Here is a 16,928-nt window from a genome sequence, read left to right on the forward strand (position 1 = left end):
AACAGGCAAAGTTTAAAGTGGCTATGGTACAGGCTTCCTACCCATGGTCTGCAAACTGCCTGCTGATGGGCTGCAATGTTTGCACAGCAATACAGCAGGAGGGAACTTAATCTGAGTTCTTGACCCATTGCCTAATGAGGTTAGAGATCTGTGGCATAATTACTAAACCAGCTTTCATTTAGCATTCTTCCATGAAGAGCTGCTTGGTGTCTACTGACACAAGCTAGCAATGCACAAGATCCCATTACAATCGTATATGATTAAAGTTAACTGCAGCAGCATCTTTTGCTAACTGCAAAGTAGCAATTCACATGCACCTGACACTTCCACTGGACCTAATGAGTATTTCCATGTTTCTGTAAATAGAACTAATTAATGGCAAATCATTTAACTTGGTAAATGTAGCATTAAATTTGAATATGGGTCAGCAGCAGTAAAGATGGTACTCAACATACACTACCTAAATATAAACACAGTTATTTGAACAGGCAATATGAGACTAAACTGTCCTGCAGCAATAAAGCCACAATCGTGTAATGTCACAGTCTAAGTTACAGATGACATCCCTCACATACTTAACAAGTATTTGTTACTGGAATACAACACAGCCATCTTGACAGATACCTGGAGTAGTCTGCTATTTACACACAACAGCTAATAAAACCACCATTTCTTTACTAAAATCACTTTTACCAAGTTGCAGACTTTAAAAAAAGTCAGACCTGTAAATTGCTATGTTCATCTATATCACTTGTAGAAAGAGTCACTATTTTATAATGCCAACTACTATAAATTCATTTTTCAACTATGTCTTTGATGTATGGAGCACTATGAGAATCCGAAACCTAAGATTTCAATAAGCCTATTTCCTAGTTAAATAAATACTTTTTATTTCAGAGCTACTGGCAAGTTCCACCTCCCTAAATTAACACCTCAATACCCTACTGTGATCCATCTCATCTCTGCTTCCATAAGCAAAGAAAAATTGCTTAGAAACAAGGAATGTAGTCATGCACAGTACCTGAATAATGCCTATGTGTACTTTGCAGTGTATTACCTCATTCATATACTTCAAAAAACTTGCAGAGACTTAATTGTTCTGCTCCCAGAGGCCATATCCCTAGAACAGTGATTTCAGCCATTATTAAAATAGATTCTAAAGATATGCTTCTGAATCATAACAGCACACACAGACGTCTTCCTGGTCTTGTAAGAGCAGGGAGTAGGTAAGTTGGAGGTAGCTACACAAGTTGAACACAAAAAGGGAAAGAAGTCAGACATGCAAAGTTTTTAATTACTTCTTTATGTATTTGTAACTTGCCTTATTTCAGTTCTTCCTAACTTAAGATTTTCCTCAGCCTGAGAATTGAGCATTGTCAGTTAAACTGATCTAGTAAAAAAATGCATACTAAAGAGACAAAATTAACCTCTTATACCAAGAGAAATCTCTACTTATCACAACGTAGTCATTTCTAAGCACATATTTAAGTATCAAGTGCTACAGTCAGAAGTGCACAAAACCCTTCAGCATTCTACTTTGAGCCCAGACTTGCCATCACGATCTCAAGAACGTCTTTCCCTCCTCCCCTGCCTACCCAGCCTTATAACTTAGCTTTGCTCCTGCTGCATAAGACAGTTCTAATAACTGGTACTAATGGCAAAGCTACTTCTGTGGCAGAAAAAAAGAAAAACCCACACTGTTTTTCTTTCTGTATTGCTTCTTAAAACTTCATATTAAAGATATGATCTACTTCTGTGACCCACTATTTTAGGTGTTACTACAAAGAAGGAAAGGCAAAGCTTCAAGAAGCCATAGCTAGCAACATTCATACACCCACTTTCAGGCTAAAACACTTTGTCGCAATGGGGATCAACAAGCTTGCTGTCCTCAATAACATCCTTCTTTTATGCCCCTTTTTTTCTCTCCATCACACCCTCTTAAATAAGCTGGCACCTCCAACCACAGACATTTTGCTACAGAAAGATGTTTTACTCGATGTTTTACCTTCACTTTTGTCAAACGTAATTACAAGCAGATGCTCGGGAGGAAAGCTAACAAGACCTAAGTGACGATTCTCACGTTTTTGACAATGCTAAGTGGTGCACTGATTTTCTTTTCATTTCTCTGTTTTACATGACAATTACAAGTTCCCCTAATCAAGTAAATCTTTGAATCTTAGATAATTCTATATCTTATTTCAGAACTACAGTTTTATTAACACTGTTTCACATCACACTTTCTACGTACACATAAGGAATCTGTGGTGCATCAGAAGCACCACATCAAAATCAGCTCTTCTCTTAAAGAAGATACTAAGATCTAACTAGAACTGTATTCTATGGGCATGCACACAAAAAAAAATCCATGCAAGGTCAAAAAAAGGTATAAAAGATCATCCTCCACTATGTTCCCATATTTAAACTTGGGAATTTGAGGTAACCGTGAAGAAAAGCAGGAAAATACCAGAATTACACTGCATTCAGTGTTCTGTGCAGTAGTTAGCTCCTTGCAAGTTTCACATGAGGGATATTTAAATAACGCTGAGTCCTGACCTATGCTAATGCATATTACACACAGCTAAGATACTCTACTGTTTTAATGGACACAAAACCAGATAACCTTTCAACAAAACACTCTTGCGTCTTCACCTGCTCAAAATTAAGACATCACTACTAGCAGCATTTTTTCTTGCCAGAAGATAGCGAACAAAACAAAACAGAAGCTGAGAACTTGTCCTGAATTTCTTTCCAAAGCATTCTTTTGTGCTCACTATTATAAACAACTGCCCGTGAGCTTTTTGGTGTGATGAAATATAGCGGTTACTCCATCACCACATTAACAACTTGGAACGTTTTTCCTTAGGAGGTGTGGCAGACAGCAACTACTTTCTAGCACTGCTTGGGCACTAAAGGCTCTGTGATTCCCCACACATCACAGACTGGCAAGAAGCTGCGTGTAAAGGAAACGGAAAAGATTTCAAAGGCAATTTGACAGAATTTCTCTTAGAATTCTGCTGACGTTTGAAAATGTTGCATTGTGACAAATGTACAGAAAAGCTTTATTTGAAAGATCTGAGCAGCATTCCATGGACTAGGTATTTCCAAGAAAAGATTAACAATCATTTAAGCCTTGGAATCCTTTGTTTGACTTACTATCATTCCATAGTATGCCTCTTACTTACATTCTTCTAAATATGCTGTCTTCATCTAAATTTTAAGCAACAGAGATTTAAAAGCATTACTTTAAAGACACATATGCATTTCATTAATTTATACAGTAAAAACCATGAGGACCTGCTCTGTGAATGTACTGCAGGCAAGAGATGGCTTCAGTTCTTCAGTTTGGTGACATAATTATTCCAAGCTGAAGACCACAGGGCTGTGAAGACATTAAATTTCACATTCTGGACTACTGCGATGAAGACTTTTGTAGCAAAGTCTACTGAATACTTTACAGTGAGCTTTACAAACAACCCTGATGGATGATGCACTCATTCTGGTGCAGAGTGTGAAGAGGCAATCAAATTTTCCTCTTCTGATTTTTGTCGTATCTTACTTTCTAACAACACAAACAGACACAGATTTATGTGCACACACATGTATGCATATAAACACCCACCCTCCGCAGCTGGGCAAGAGTTAAGGATCTCACTTCCCCTGGCATATTCAAATTACATTTTCTCTCCCCACAATTGTCCCTAATGCTCTTCCTCTTCCCCTACCTTCTAGTCACCAATAGAACTCCAGGTGCAAAGAACACAAAGATATACTTTGTATTTTCTACAAGCAAAAGATGGCATATATGAAAAGCAGGTCACTTCTAAGGGCTTGTTGTGAACTGTTAACTGTCTAGCATTACAGCGTGGGAGGCTCATTTAAGCACCCTGTAATAGCTGTAGAAGAAGAAACATGTTAACTCAACTATCCCAGTTCACCAATCACCCTTAAGGTTACAGAATGAAATCTCAGAGTGAAAAGATAAGCACTTGGAGGTGGTCCCACCTTAAATAAGGAAAATATTTTTAGGATGATTAAAAACTACCACTGACTTCCCTATGCTTTTGTCAGAGGTAAGCACATCAGTTATCAGACCACTACATAATAGCATACAAGGCTGCAAAACTGAATTGAAAGGGGGCCACTAAAACAAGATGCCTTTAATTGCTTGTATAGGTTGCTGCACTGCACAGTGCAGCCAGGCTGATGGTTGCAAACAGCACAGACAGTTCCCCATTGCTTAATAACACGGTGCTATGTTCATGACTGCCAAGGAAATAAAATTCAAACACCCAAAAGAGTTCTGTCTTTCTATAATCAGGTTATCCTTAAATTTGCAATCAAAGTTACAAACCCCAGAAGTACAAAATCCCTATAAGAATAACTTGTGTTTTGTTGGGTAATCCTACAAGCCTCAACCATCTCTGAACAGACTGTGAATTCAGACTGAGGAGTTTTACAGTTCACGCTTACAAGGTCAGGGAAGAAAATCCAAGGGAAGGGGGAAAGAGTGAGAATTAATTGTACACTGTTGGGTAGAAACATGCTATTTACTTGTGAATTTCTCTAAACTTTCCCAGACTTTGAATATTAAATAAAAGACTGCTCTGTGGCTTCTACCTCATTCTAGAACACCCACAGAAGAAAATATTCTTGCAATCTGCCACCATGGAAAGAAGGGAAATTAAATTGCATGAATTTTTCACAGTATCATCAGGGTTGGAAGAGACCTCACAGATCATTAAGTCCAACTCTTTACCACAGAGCTCAAAGCCAGACCATGGCACCAAGTGCCACGTCCAATCTTGCCTTGAACAGCTCCAGGGACGGCGACTCCACCACCTCCCCAGACAGCCCATTCCAGTGACCAATGACTCTCTCAGTGAAGAACTTTCATTCAGACTGGAAACAAGGAGGCAAGAAAAGATGATTCTGAACATGAACAGAGTAACAATAAAATCCCAGTAGTTTGCTTAAGTAAAGAGGTAGCCAGGCACTCAGTAGAAATTACCACACCAAGAATAAATCAGGCTTGCTACCATAGACTTCAATTTCTGAGTTTTAAACTTGGAATCAGAGGCCAATTCCACCTACACCCCTGATCTAGGCAGAAGACACGCAGGTTTTCTTCTCCCCCACAATTTTGTTTTCTTTAATAAGCTGTACCTAGGTAGAAAAAGATACATATTCTACTATTTTCCAGAAATAACGTTAAGTAAAATTTATACAACTAGTCACTTCTGGAAATTTTTTTTCAACTTTTTATAAACTTATAAGATCAAATAGAATAAAGGCAGAAGATATGAGCCCTAGAAAAAGGTTCAATTAAATTACTGGGATTGGTTGGAATTAAGCATTTTAGATACTTACATTTTATCATGTCAAAGACTGCATTTTCATGAAAAGAACATGACAAATACATAAGACATTCTCACAGATTTCAAAAAAACAAAACCCACAAAGGTAAGCAGAAGTCCACCTATACCACACATTGCCAAAAGAGCCCCCACAGACGCTGTGTGAGAGAACTAGGCAGATTTATGTCATATATAAGAAGTCCCCACATCACAGTATCACAGTATCATCAGGGTTGGAAGAGACCTCACAGATCATCAAGTCCAACCCTTTACCACAGAGCTCAAGGCCACACCATGGCACCAAGTGCCACGTCCAGTCCTGCCTTGAACAGCTCCAGGGACGGCGACTCCACCACCTCCCCGGGCAGCCCATTCCAGTGTCCAATGACTCTCTCAGTGAAGAACTGTCTCCTCACCTCAAGCCTAAATTTCCCCCGGTGTAGCTTGAGGCTGTGTCCTCTTGTTCTGGTGCTGGCCACCTGAGAGAAGAGAGCAACCTCCTCCTGGCCACAACCTCCCCTCAGGTAGTTGCAGACAGCAATGAGGTCACCCCTGAGCCTCCTCTTCTCCAGGCTAACCAATCCCAGCTCCCTCAGCCTCTCCTCGTAGGGCTGTGCTCAAGGCCTCTCACCAGCCTCGTCGCCCTTCTCTGGACACACTCAAGCATCTCGATGTCCCTCCTAAACTGGGGGACCCAGAACTGAACACAGGGCTCAAGGTGTGGTCTAACCAGTGCAGAGTACAGGGGCAGAATGACCTCCCTGCTATTGCCCAGATTTAGGAAGCATCCTTTTGTCTCTGCTACCACTTAGTTCTCCTATTTCCTTGACACCGTTAGAGAGAATGAGTCATGCTTGTCTAACATCTACTAGAGGACTACGTTGGTAGGAAACAGCCACTCTCTTCCAAGACTAACGTTAGAAACAATCCTTGACCGGTTGCCAGTGAATGTTACTGAAGTCTTTCATAAAATGTGCTTGCTGACTTTGCACTGCTCTTGCCATAACGAAAAATACATGTGCACACCAAACCCAAGCTTAAACACAGCAGACCAAAGCAAGCATTTATGCACAGTAAATTCTTATAAAGTTGCAGCATATAAAATGCAGCATTCCTCAAGACACTGACCCAGCTTACTCGCTTAATGAGTTTTCTAAACTGAGGTGGCACTGCCACCTTAAGACACAATGCCAGCATTACAATCTTCACTATAACGCAGAAGAAAAATCAACTTCTCTTTCTGAATAGTTCAGAAAAAGGATGATAATGTAAGAAAAAAAACTACACTAGAAATGCACTGTTTCAAGTAATTTTTACTATTTTTCTTAATTAAGTAGCAATTTGGTTAAGCAATTTAGCATAAGTTGAGCACTTTAACACTCAATAAATGGCATTATAGAATCAACCAGGTTGGAAAAGACCTCCAAGATCATCCAGTCCAACCTAGCACCCAGCCCTAGCCAGTCAACCAGACCATGGCACCAAGTGCCTCATCCAGGCTTTGCTTGAACACCTCCAGGGACGGTGCCTCCACCACCTCCCTGGGCAGCCCATTCCAATGCCAATCACTCTCCCTGGCAACAACTTCCTCCTAACATCCAGCCAAGACCTTCCCCGGCACAACTTGAGGCTGTGTCCCCTTGTTCTGTTGCTGGTTGCCTCGCAGAACAGACCAGCCCCCACCTGGCTACAACCTCCCTTCAGGTAGTTGTAGACAGCAATGAGGTCACCCCTGAGCCTCCTCTTCTTCAGGCTGCACACCCCCAGCTCCCTCAGCCTCTCCTCATAGGGTTTGTGTTCCAGGCCCTTCACCAGCTTTGTTGCCCTTCTCTGGACACTTTCCAGCACCTCAACATCTCTCTTGAATTGAAGGGCCCAGAACTGGACACAGCACTCAAGGTGTGGCCTGAGCAGTGCTGAGTACAGGGGCAGAATAACCTCCCTTGTCCTACTGGCCACACTGTTCCTGATGCAGGCCAGGATGCCATTGGCTCTCTTGACCACCGGGGCACACTGCTGCCTCATCTTCAGCTACTATCTATCAGCACCCCCAGGTCCCTTTCCTCCTGGCTGCTCACCAGCCACTCAGTCCCCCACGTGTAGCGCTGCTTGGGGTTGTTGTGGCCAAAGTGCAGAACCCTGCCCTTGGCCTTGTTCAGTCTCATCCCATTGGCCTCTGCCCACCTATCCAGCAAGTGCAAAATTGAACTACTTTTTTGTAACTTCTAACTTTCGGCAACAGTGATAATACTTTTGGTACTTAGAGACACTTATTGTGACATCTACATATGGAAAGACTGAAATACATACATCAAAAAAAAAAAAAAAGGGTGATGGGGCAACAGCACAGTTAGGATATTAATTCAAATAAAAGTCTTGTCAACCTAGAACAAACTCTGACTAATTTAAAGGAGCCTAGCCATCCTATTATTTATCTACTACTGTGTTGATATGCACACAAAAAATTAACTTCAGACAAGAGATTAAGTTTCTAAAAAACTATCCTCATGTCACTATACTAGAAAAAGCAATCTTACCTTTAGTTGAATATGCTTCAGCAATCATCCGTAGTCTATATGGTGGCACTGCAGCTAGCTGCAAGTCATCAATTCCAATTCTGGCATATGTGTTTAGAGCTTCTTTGTAATCACCTTCCACATAGTTCAACTTGGCCATAATTAGGTTAGCTTCTTGTAGGAATTCTGGCTAGAAGGAAGAGAATTAAGAAAAGGCTTTTTTTTCCTAAGAAATGACACCAAGTTCTTTGTGATAATTATTTGGTTAGGTTTCTGTATATATTCACTGTAGAAAACCTTAGGATATCTCTTGTAATACAGCAGTGAAAGCTGAAGAAATTCTGTCTCCATGTAATATTTGGGAAGTTTGCAGTAGAAGATGAATCCACAAAATCTCACTCCACCAAGCTACTAAGAAGCTTTACTAATCATTTAATATATTCACATATTTATTTATATATGCATTAGAAATACCTCATTCATAATACAGCTTTGCCAGGTGACAAAATCATTTAAAGGCAGCCTATCATTACAACCCTTCTAATGATTTGTTGTACCATCACAAGCACAGTTGAAAATAACACAGCTTCAAAAGTTAATGATGTATGTTCCACAACCTATACTTTTTTTGCACAATTTCAAAGTATCAGTTTCAAGAAATGTCTTGGAAAAAAAGGCTCATGGAATAATGAACAAACAAAAGGAAGACAAAATTAATATTCCCACACACTGTAAGAAAGAAAACATTCGTTAAACCATTACTTACTTTTGCTGTAAAGTCTTTTTGATCTCTCAAAAGATGGACATCAAGTACAGAGAAGATAAGCTGATGTAGCAGTTATAGCAGTTAAGAAGGATCAAAATGGTTAAGAATATCAAAAAGTTATGCTAGAAAATGCTCTCTAGTATTAACCTCACTTTCCACATCCGCACACATAAAGAACCATTCCTAAATACTTAAGAGACTACTACAGAAATCTGTGAAGTGTTATGTATTTTTTAATACTTCTGTTTAATGCACTACACACAGAACCATACAGTTAAATACTCCAAGAAAAACTTCACCAATATGGATTTGGAATACTTCACTTAAGCATCCCAGAAGTTAATGATAATTTTCTTATAATTCAAATGAAAGAAGATTCGAGAAATTTATCTGAAAAATCCACGCAGAGAACAAAGAGGCATAAAACTATGATGATGATGTTCTGGGAATAACAATGACAGTAAAACAGCAGGCAAGCATTTCCCAAATTTTTCTTCATAATCAGCAGAGCATTGCAGCCAAGTTCAGGTTTTCAAATTCTCACTCAGACTCAGTTACATACCTTTAGATTTCCCCTGTCAAGTGCTGCTGTGAGATGTTTCCTGACCTCAGTCAGCTTTGGGCGGGGGCCCCGTGGACTACTACTCTGTTTAAGAATATTTTCCTTCAAAAATTGTTCCAGTTTGGACTCCCCAAGAAGTAGTTCTGCCATGTCATCTGTAAACAAAGCCAAACACATTAAACATTAGAAACCATTTTCTTTTGCTAATATATCAGTGGAGGCAGCCACTGCACGAATCTTAAATACAAACTAACCAAAACAAAAAAGCATCAAGCACTCAGATTTGTAACAAGACATGCAGTATCTCATTTTACTTTTTCATTTATCTTTTACCTGTCTGATTCATTGTATAATCAAGTCTTCTGTGTTCTAAGCTACAATGAACTGGAACATTAACCTCAAGTCAGTATTTCTGCATTCCTCCTTAAAGAGCACCATTTGATTAAACTGCCTCAAATAGCTTTCTGAACACGACAAGGTACATTCTGACATTTGCTTTACCAAAAAAATGGCCCATATTTCATAAAATGCCTACCACAGTTTCAAATATGAATACTTACATTAAATTATGCAACTAATTTAAAATTACATGGTCCTCACAATGTTTTTTCATTACCATCCACATCTGGAGACATCACTCAGACTTTCTTAAGACCCCAGCCACCCCAAGTCTTTTGTGTGAAAGTCTGTTCCTCATCACTTTTTCCACTTCTTAGGAGACTCATCACCACTTCTTAGACATAAAGGTAGAAAACAATACCAGGCTGCCCAGCAAAGAACTTCACTTCTTACAAAGTGTTTTAGATACAGCTGAGGGTAAACTGCACTGAAGGCTAGCCAGTCTCCTTCCAAGCTGGAAATGCATTTTCTCATCCCAGACTGAGAAGGTTCTACAATCTAGCATTCTTTCAGCCCCAGATTAAATGTTGCACAAGAAAAAAAGCCTGTCAATAAGCAGCTTCAATACTATGACAACCAGTTCCCCACTTTCAGAAAATTTAGATAGTTACAGATCAATATAAAATTCTTGATCAAAGGGAAAAGTCCCTCTTATTCATGCAATTTTCTGCTTAAAAGTTCAGCAGCAGCAGCAAATACTTAGCAGAATATGTCTGATGACTTGTATCACAGCTGCATTGAAGAAGCTGTTCAAGGCAGGATTGGATGTGGCACTTGGTGCCATGGTCTAGCCTTGAGCTCTGTGGTAAAGGGTTGGACTTGACGATCTATGAGGTCTCTTCCAACCTTGGTGGTACTGTGATACTGTGACAGCCTACCTGCCCATTTATTTCTGCAACATCACAGTTACCACCAAAATAATCCACCTTCCTAATTGGATATCCTCTACCAATAATGAAAGACAAATCTGACCACCTTGGAACTACAATACAAATGAATGGATGCCTTAGATGAAACAGAGCTCTACTTAGCACTGAAAGCAAAGAGGTCCCTTCCAATCCCTAACGTTCTGTGATTCCACACGTGCAAGCTTCTCGCTTTCAGCTTAGGAAAGTTTAGATACACTCATAACAAAATGTGTTTAGAACAATCTTCTGCAGACATGATCATCCATCTTTGGAACATGGATCAACCCTGTCTTCAAAATCAGCATAAAGGCTGACATAAATATAGGGTGAGGGGGAAAAACGCATATGATGATGTATCTTTTTAAAGTGTCTAAAAATATCATGACAGCTGCTTTGCTACTTGATTTTTAACATCTGCTTGTTGAAGCAAAATTGTTATCACATTATGAGGATACACCAAAGCAGTAACTCACCAAAACACAGAGAATTAAAACAGCATAAGCCTTCATTTATCCTGGGTCAAGAATAATGAAGAATAGAATCATAGAGTCATAGAATCAACCAGGTTGGAAGAGACCTCAAAGATCATCCAATCCAACCTATCCCCCAGCCCTCGCCAGTCAACTAGACAATAATTACTAATAAGTATTCTTATACCACAGTCCATCTTGAATCATTCATGAATCACATGCTGCAACACAAAACAATCCATTTTCTGATGAATGCTACCACAAGCTCCAGGCATTTGTTGAAGAACTCTGGGGTTGTAAGCAAGCCAGCTGAGAAGACTATGTAGCTCTAAATTCCTTTCTAAAAGTAATTCTAGAGAGAAAGCGAGAGAAAGGAAAGAATAGCAATATTTCTCAACTCTGATCTTTCAAATCCTCAGAGGAAAACTAGCTTGGGAATGAGAAAGGAAATTCCTGACAATCCCTAAAACTCTTACTCTCGCCAAAGGTAAAACTGAAGGCACAGAGTATCTGAAAGGCTGCAGGTGGCATTATTTGGGGAGGATTTTTCCTCATACTTTTTATAACATTATCTGAAAAACAAACTGAGTGATTTTTTTTTTCCCCAGGAGTGGAATGCAGCAAGAAGGGTCTAAAAGGGGTCAATCACTCCATATGATGGCCAGGAAAAATAAATCAGATTAAAATTTCAGTAAAAATAGCTAAAAATTAGAAAAAAATCTTACAGCATCCCACAGAACATTTATTAAGGAGGATGTTTTGAAATGGAGGTTTCTGTCAGAACAAGATTTGGAAATCCTGTAATCAGAGGTGATTTCCTATTAATCTGTCCAAAAGAACATGAAACACTTCTAACTTGGAAAAAAGTTGACCACATGCTTAAAACACATTTGCTTTGTTTATGATGCATACAACAGTCACTAAGTGCATTGGCTGCACCTGAAGGGGAGTATCAGCAGGTCTGCACATGTTCACAGTATCACCAGGGTTGGAAGAGATCTCACAGATCATCAAGTCCAACCCTTTACCACAGAGCTCAAGGCCACACCATGGCACCAAGTGCCACGTCCAGTCCTGCCTTGAACAGCTCCAGGGACGGCGACTCCACCACCTCCCCAGGCAGCCCATTCCAGTGTCCAATGACTCTCTCAGGGAAGAACTTTCTCCTCACCTCCAGCCTAAATTTCCCCTGGCATAGCCTGAGGCTGTGTCCTCTCGTTCTGGTGCTGGCCACCTGAGAGAAGAGAGCAACCCCCTCCTGGCCACAACCACCCCTCAGGTAGTTGCAGACAGCAATAAAGTCTCCCCTGAGCCTCCTCTTCTCCAGGCTAAACAATCCCAGCTCCCTCAGCCTCTCCTCGTAGGGCTGTGCTCAAGGCCTCTCCCCAGCCTCGTCGCCCTTCTCTGGACACGCTCAAGCATCTCAATGTCCCTCCTAAACTGGGGGGCCCAGAACTGAACACAGCACTCAAGGTGTGGTCTAACCAGTGCAGAGTACAGGGGCAGAATGACCTCCCTGCTCCTGCTGGCCACACCATTCCTGAGGCAGGCCAGGATGCCACTGGCTCTCTTGGCCACCTGGGCACACTGCTGGCTCATGTTCAGGCGGGTATCAGTCAGCACCCCCAGATCCCTCTCTGTTTGGCTGCTCTCAGCCACTCTGACCCCAGCCTGTATCTCTGCATGGGGTTGCTGTGGCTATAGTGCAGCACCCTGCACTTACTTCAGTTACCTAAATGAATGCTAAAACTAATCTTACACTCACACATATGATGTGTTGGCTTTGCGTGTAAGGAGGTTTTGGTCGTGGGGAAGAGGGTGGCTCCTGTGAGAGCTTTCTAAAAGCTTCCTCCATTCCAAGCTGGACCTACCTCTGGCTAAGCCTGAGGTAATCACCACCTCTGCACTAACTTAAGAGGGAAAAAAAAACCAACCATTGGGCAAATTCTTTTGTTTTGGAGAGGAGATGGAAGTGAGAGGAACAAGTCTACAGACACTGAGGTGGGTGAGGCAGGAGTGTGGGAAAGCACGCTGGAACAGATTTCCATGGAGCCCATGGCAAGATGGCAGGCTGAGCCCCTAATGGGGAGGGCTGATGGTGGAGCAGATACCCAGGCCCTCAATTCAAGAGAGATGTTGAGGTGCGGGAACGTGTCCAGAGAAGGGTGACAAAGCTGGTGAAAGGCCCAGAACACAAACCCTATGAGGAGAGGCTGAGGGAGCTGGGGTTGTTTAGCCTGGAGAAGAGGAGGCTCAGGGGGGACCTCATTGCTGTCTACAACTACCTGAAGGGAGGCTGTAGCCAGTGAGCATCAGTCTCTTCTCCCAGACAACCAGCAACAGAACAAGGGGACACAGTCTCAAGTTGTGCTGGGGGAAGTACAGGCTGAATGTTATGAGGAAGTTCTTCCCAGAGAGAGTGATTGGCACTGGAATGGGCTGCCCAGGGAGGTGGTGGAGTCACCATTCCTGGAGGTGTTCAAGCAGGGCCTGGATGAGGCACTTGGTGCCGTGGTCTGGTTGATGGGACCAGGGCTGGGTGCTAGGTTGGACTGGATGATCTTGGAGGTGTCTTCCAACCTGGTTGATCCTATGATTCTGTGATAAGAGCAGCCAGCCCTTGGAGGACCTCATGCTGAACTTTGAAGACTGTAACTCCAAGGAAAGCAGATAAGGAGCTGCAACCTGTGGGAAGGACTGAAGAAGTTCATGGGGGACTACCTCATACCAGATGTACCCTATGCTGGATGAAGGAGTGGCAGTGACAATGTGAAATGAACTGACTGTAACTCCCATTCCATGTCCTCCTGTGCTATTTGTGAGGAGGTAGAGAACTGGCATCACAGCTGAGCCTGGGAAGAAGGAAGAGCAGGGAGGAAGGTGCTATAAAGATCTGGTTGTATTTCTTATTATCCTACTCCAAATCACTGGTTTAATGGGTAGTGAGTTTGTTGTTTATATTAATTTTTTTTGCTTACCTAAGTCTTTTTTTTTGCCCATGACCTTAGCTAGGGAATGAGCCCTCCTTGTCCTCTGTTTGGACTCTTGAGCCTTATGTTTTCTCCTCCCTAGGGAGATAGGGGCTGCATGGTGTTTTGTTGCCAGATGGGTGAGCTTAAACCACGACATGGATATACATTATGTCACTTAAGATTCCAACGCTGTCTACTAAGTAGCAAGAACTCAGAGCATTACAGGATGGTTGAGGTCAGAAGAGACCTCTGGGGATCATCTAGTCCCACACCCCTGCTCCAAGCAAGACCAGCTAGAGCAGGTTGCCCAGGAGAAAAACAGCAGGCTGATGCAGATAATACACATGTAAAACCAGAAACCAAAAAATACAGAGTCAGCTGCTTAAAGAAACTTAATTCTACTTATGAACACCTTTAACCATCCACTCACCTGCCTCTTTAGTACAAAGGGAACATAGCACCCTTTTACTGTGCAGCTAGGTAGTATCTAGGCAATCTCCCTGCTTGATAGCCAAACCTCACTTTGAAGAAAAATATTATAAGCTTCTTGGATTATTTATGTATGTGCAAATTTAATTCCAAATTATCACTACAACAGAAATGTATTTGATGAGGGCACATACTAAGCACAGAAAATTGCAGCAATAGTTTCAAATCATAGTACTTTTATGTTTTAAAAAGGAAAATAAAAAGTCAAGCTCCCAAACTTTGTGGGACCATCAGAATATCACAGGATCACACAGTATCACAGTATCATCAGGGTTGGAAGAGACCTCACAGATCATCAAGTCCAACCCTTTACCACAGAGCTCAAGGCTAGACCATGGCACCAAGTAACTAATCAAGTCAGGACGGTCTCAACCTATCACCTAGATTATTGATAAGTTTATGTTTGAATCAAATTTGGCCCATTCAGCAAAATGCAACATAAAACCAAGAAATAAGAATGCAGGTCATACCTAAGACTGAGAAGCATGAACTGTGGGAAACTGGTTCACCATCTTATGTGGAGGCTTAACTGGGAACAGCTTTAACAACCATACTGAGGGAGAATGATCCAAATTTGCCTTCCTTTCATTTATGTTTTGTGTTACAAAGAAGATCAAAGAGTAACCTGAAGAACAGGAAAAGCACACACTGTGATAGCTAGGAATTTTCAATCTTGCTGCTTGCCATGATTTGTTTCTCAAAGGACAAACCACTTTTCCTGTTGCTACTAACAACAGGGGGGAAAAAAAGACTAGAAACTATTTAAATGGAAGGCAAAACTAAACAATATCATGAGGACAGTGGCTCCTGTTTATGTTCTACCAAACAGCTACATTGCAGCACAGAATAAATTTTACAGATGCTAATAAAATCCAACTTTTGCTCTCTCAAGGTAAAAAAAAAGTGTGACAAAAAAAAAAAAAAGAAGATATTGAAGAGACCCTGACTCTGAACAATTTCTTATACATCAGGAATACTTCCTCACTCACAAACATCACCATCTAGAGATTTTGGTTAGCACCTTCGCTCTCTTTTCTGTGTATTAATAATCACTGATTGTCAGGTCACAACAGGGACATTTGTCATCTGTGTAACGACCCAAAGCTCAGTCTGTTTCCCAGAAGAGATCTTGCAGTTCTCCACCATTTCCAAAAGTCAGTCACTCACAAAAAAAAAACCATCCTCTTCCTCCCCACTTAGCTCTACCTGGGAAACCTCACACAAATGCCTGAAAGACACCAGCCTGCACCTGTTGCACTCAAGAGATTATTGTCACCTGTACATACTTAACAGTTTTAAGGCAGAAAACATCTTTGAGCAACTTCTTTTGTGTGTTTTTGGTGCTGGGTTTTTTTTTTGTTGTTGTTTTTTTAATTCTACCAGCTGTTCTAAAAGCAGCAGGTCCTCTACTTCTGCCTCTCCTTAAACCCAGCTTTAATGCAATCCCATTACAATCTTGAATTAATGTACAGCACTTTCTCCACATTAAGGTAAAGAGACTATAAGAAAAGCAGAAGTGTGGCTGGAAGCTGAGACCAAGCAAAGCTAAATTTTAAACAAGGCACACTTGAAAGATAAGCAACAACTTGTGCATGTCATTAATTGCATTAAAAACAGAGGAGGGCCTAGAAGCTGTAGATGTTTTCACATCTTGGTTGCCTCTGAAAAAGTTTAAAGGAGATAAAACAAGTTACAGGGCTCAAGTGAGCTGCATTCAAGATTTCTCTAGAGCCAAAAGGGATTTGTGTAAAACAAAAAGTTTACATCTCTTCAGGGGAAGACAAAATCTAAGTCTTCCATGAAACCTGGCAACACCTGCCACCTTGAGACTCAGTATAGCATCACAATAGGTGCCAGTTCTCCAAGGAGCTGTATCCGCCATGGCTCTAGAACCTAACAAGCTCAAGACTGAAATGACTACTCCTTGTTCTAATAAAGGGGAATTAACCTGCTTAAATGGGGAATTTAACAGTGGAGAGCAGCATTTGCCAAACACTGTAACACATAAGTCCTCTTTTACTTCTTTCCATGAAGCTTAAAGGTTCAGGATCTAGTTAGATTACCAAAGAAAAAACTCTTAAGTATTTGTAGGCTCAGACCTCGATCCCCTCATCGTTTCCAGACAGCAAAAGCACATGTTTTTAAGTCCTTCCTTTGCTTTATTGCTCTTTTTAGGGTACAAAGCAGAAACATCAGCTGTATAGCAGCTGTATGAAAACTCGAGTTGTTGATTAATCATTGTTAATACACTGTCTCTACAGAATACTAATATGGATGACAAACTTAAGGCAAGCAGCTTTCTTCCTTAGAATCATAGAATCATATAATCAACCAGGTTGGAAGAGACCTCCAAGATCATCCAGTCCAACCTAGCACCCAGCCCTAGCCAGTCAACCACACCATGGCACCAAGTGCCTCATCCAGTCTTCTCTTGAACACCTCCAGGGACGGTGCCTCCACCACCTCCCTGAGCAGCCCATTCCAATGCCAAT

General features: G+C 41.3%; 1 protein-coding gene across 1 annotated transcript in view; it reads right to left on the reverse strand.

Moving 5' to 3' along the window:
* TTC7B (tetratricopeptide repeat domain 7B) overlaps window positions 1-16,928 on the reverse strand; it is a 155,381-nt gene that overhangs the window by 129,848 nt on the left and 8,605 nt on the right. The window contains exons 2-3 of the mRNA XM_064151677.1: window positions 9,199-9,353; window positions 7,892-8,060 (exon numbers count right to left, since the gene is read on the reverse strand). Coding sequence (XP_064007747.1) covers window positions 7,892-8,060; window positions 9,199-9,353 — 324 coding nt within the window. The remainder of the gene's footprint in view (window positions 1-7,891; window positions 8,061-9,198; window positions 9,354-16,928) is intronic.

The sequence above is a fragment of the Pogoniulus pusillus genome, chromosome 1, assembly GCF_015220805.1.
Source record: "Pogoniulus pusillus isolate bPogPus1 chromosome 1, bPogPus1.pri, whole genome shotgun sequence".
Lineage (NCBI taxonomy): Eukaryota > Metazoa > Chordata > Aves > Piciformes > Lybiidae > Pogoniulus > Pogoniulus pusillus.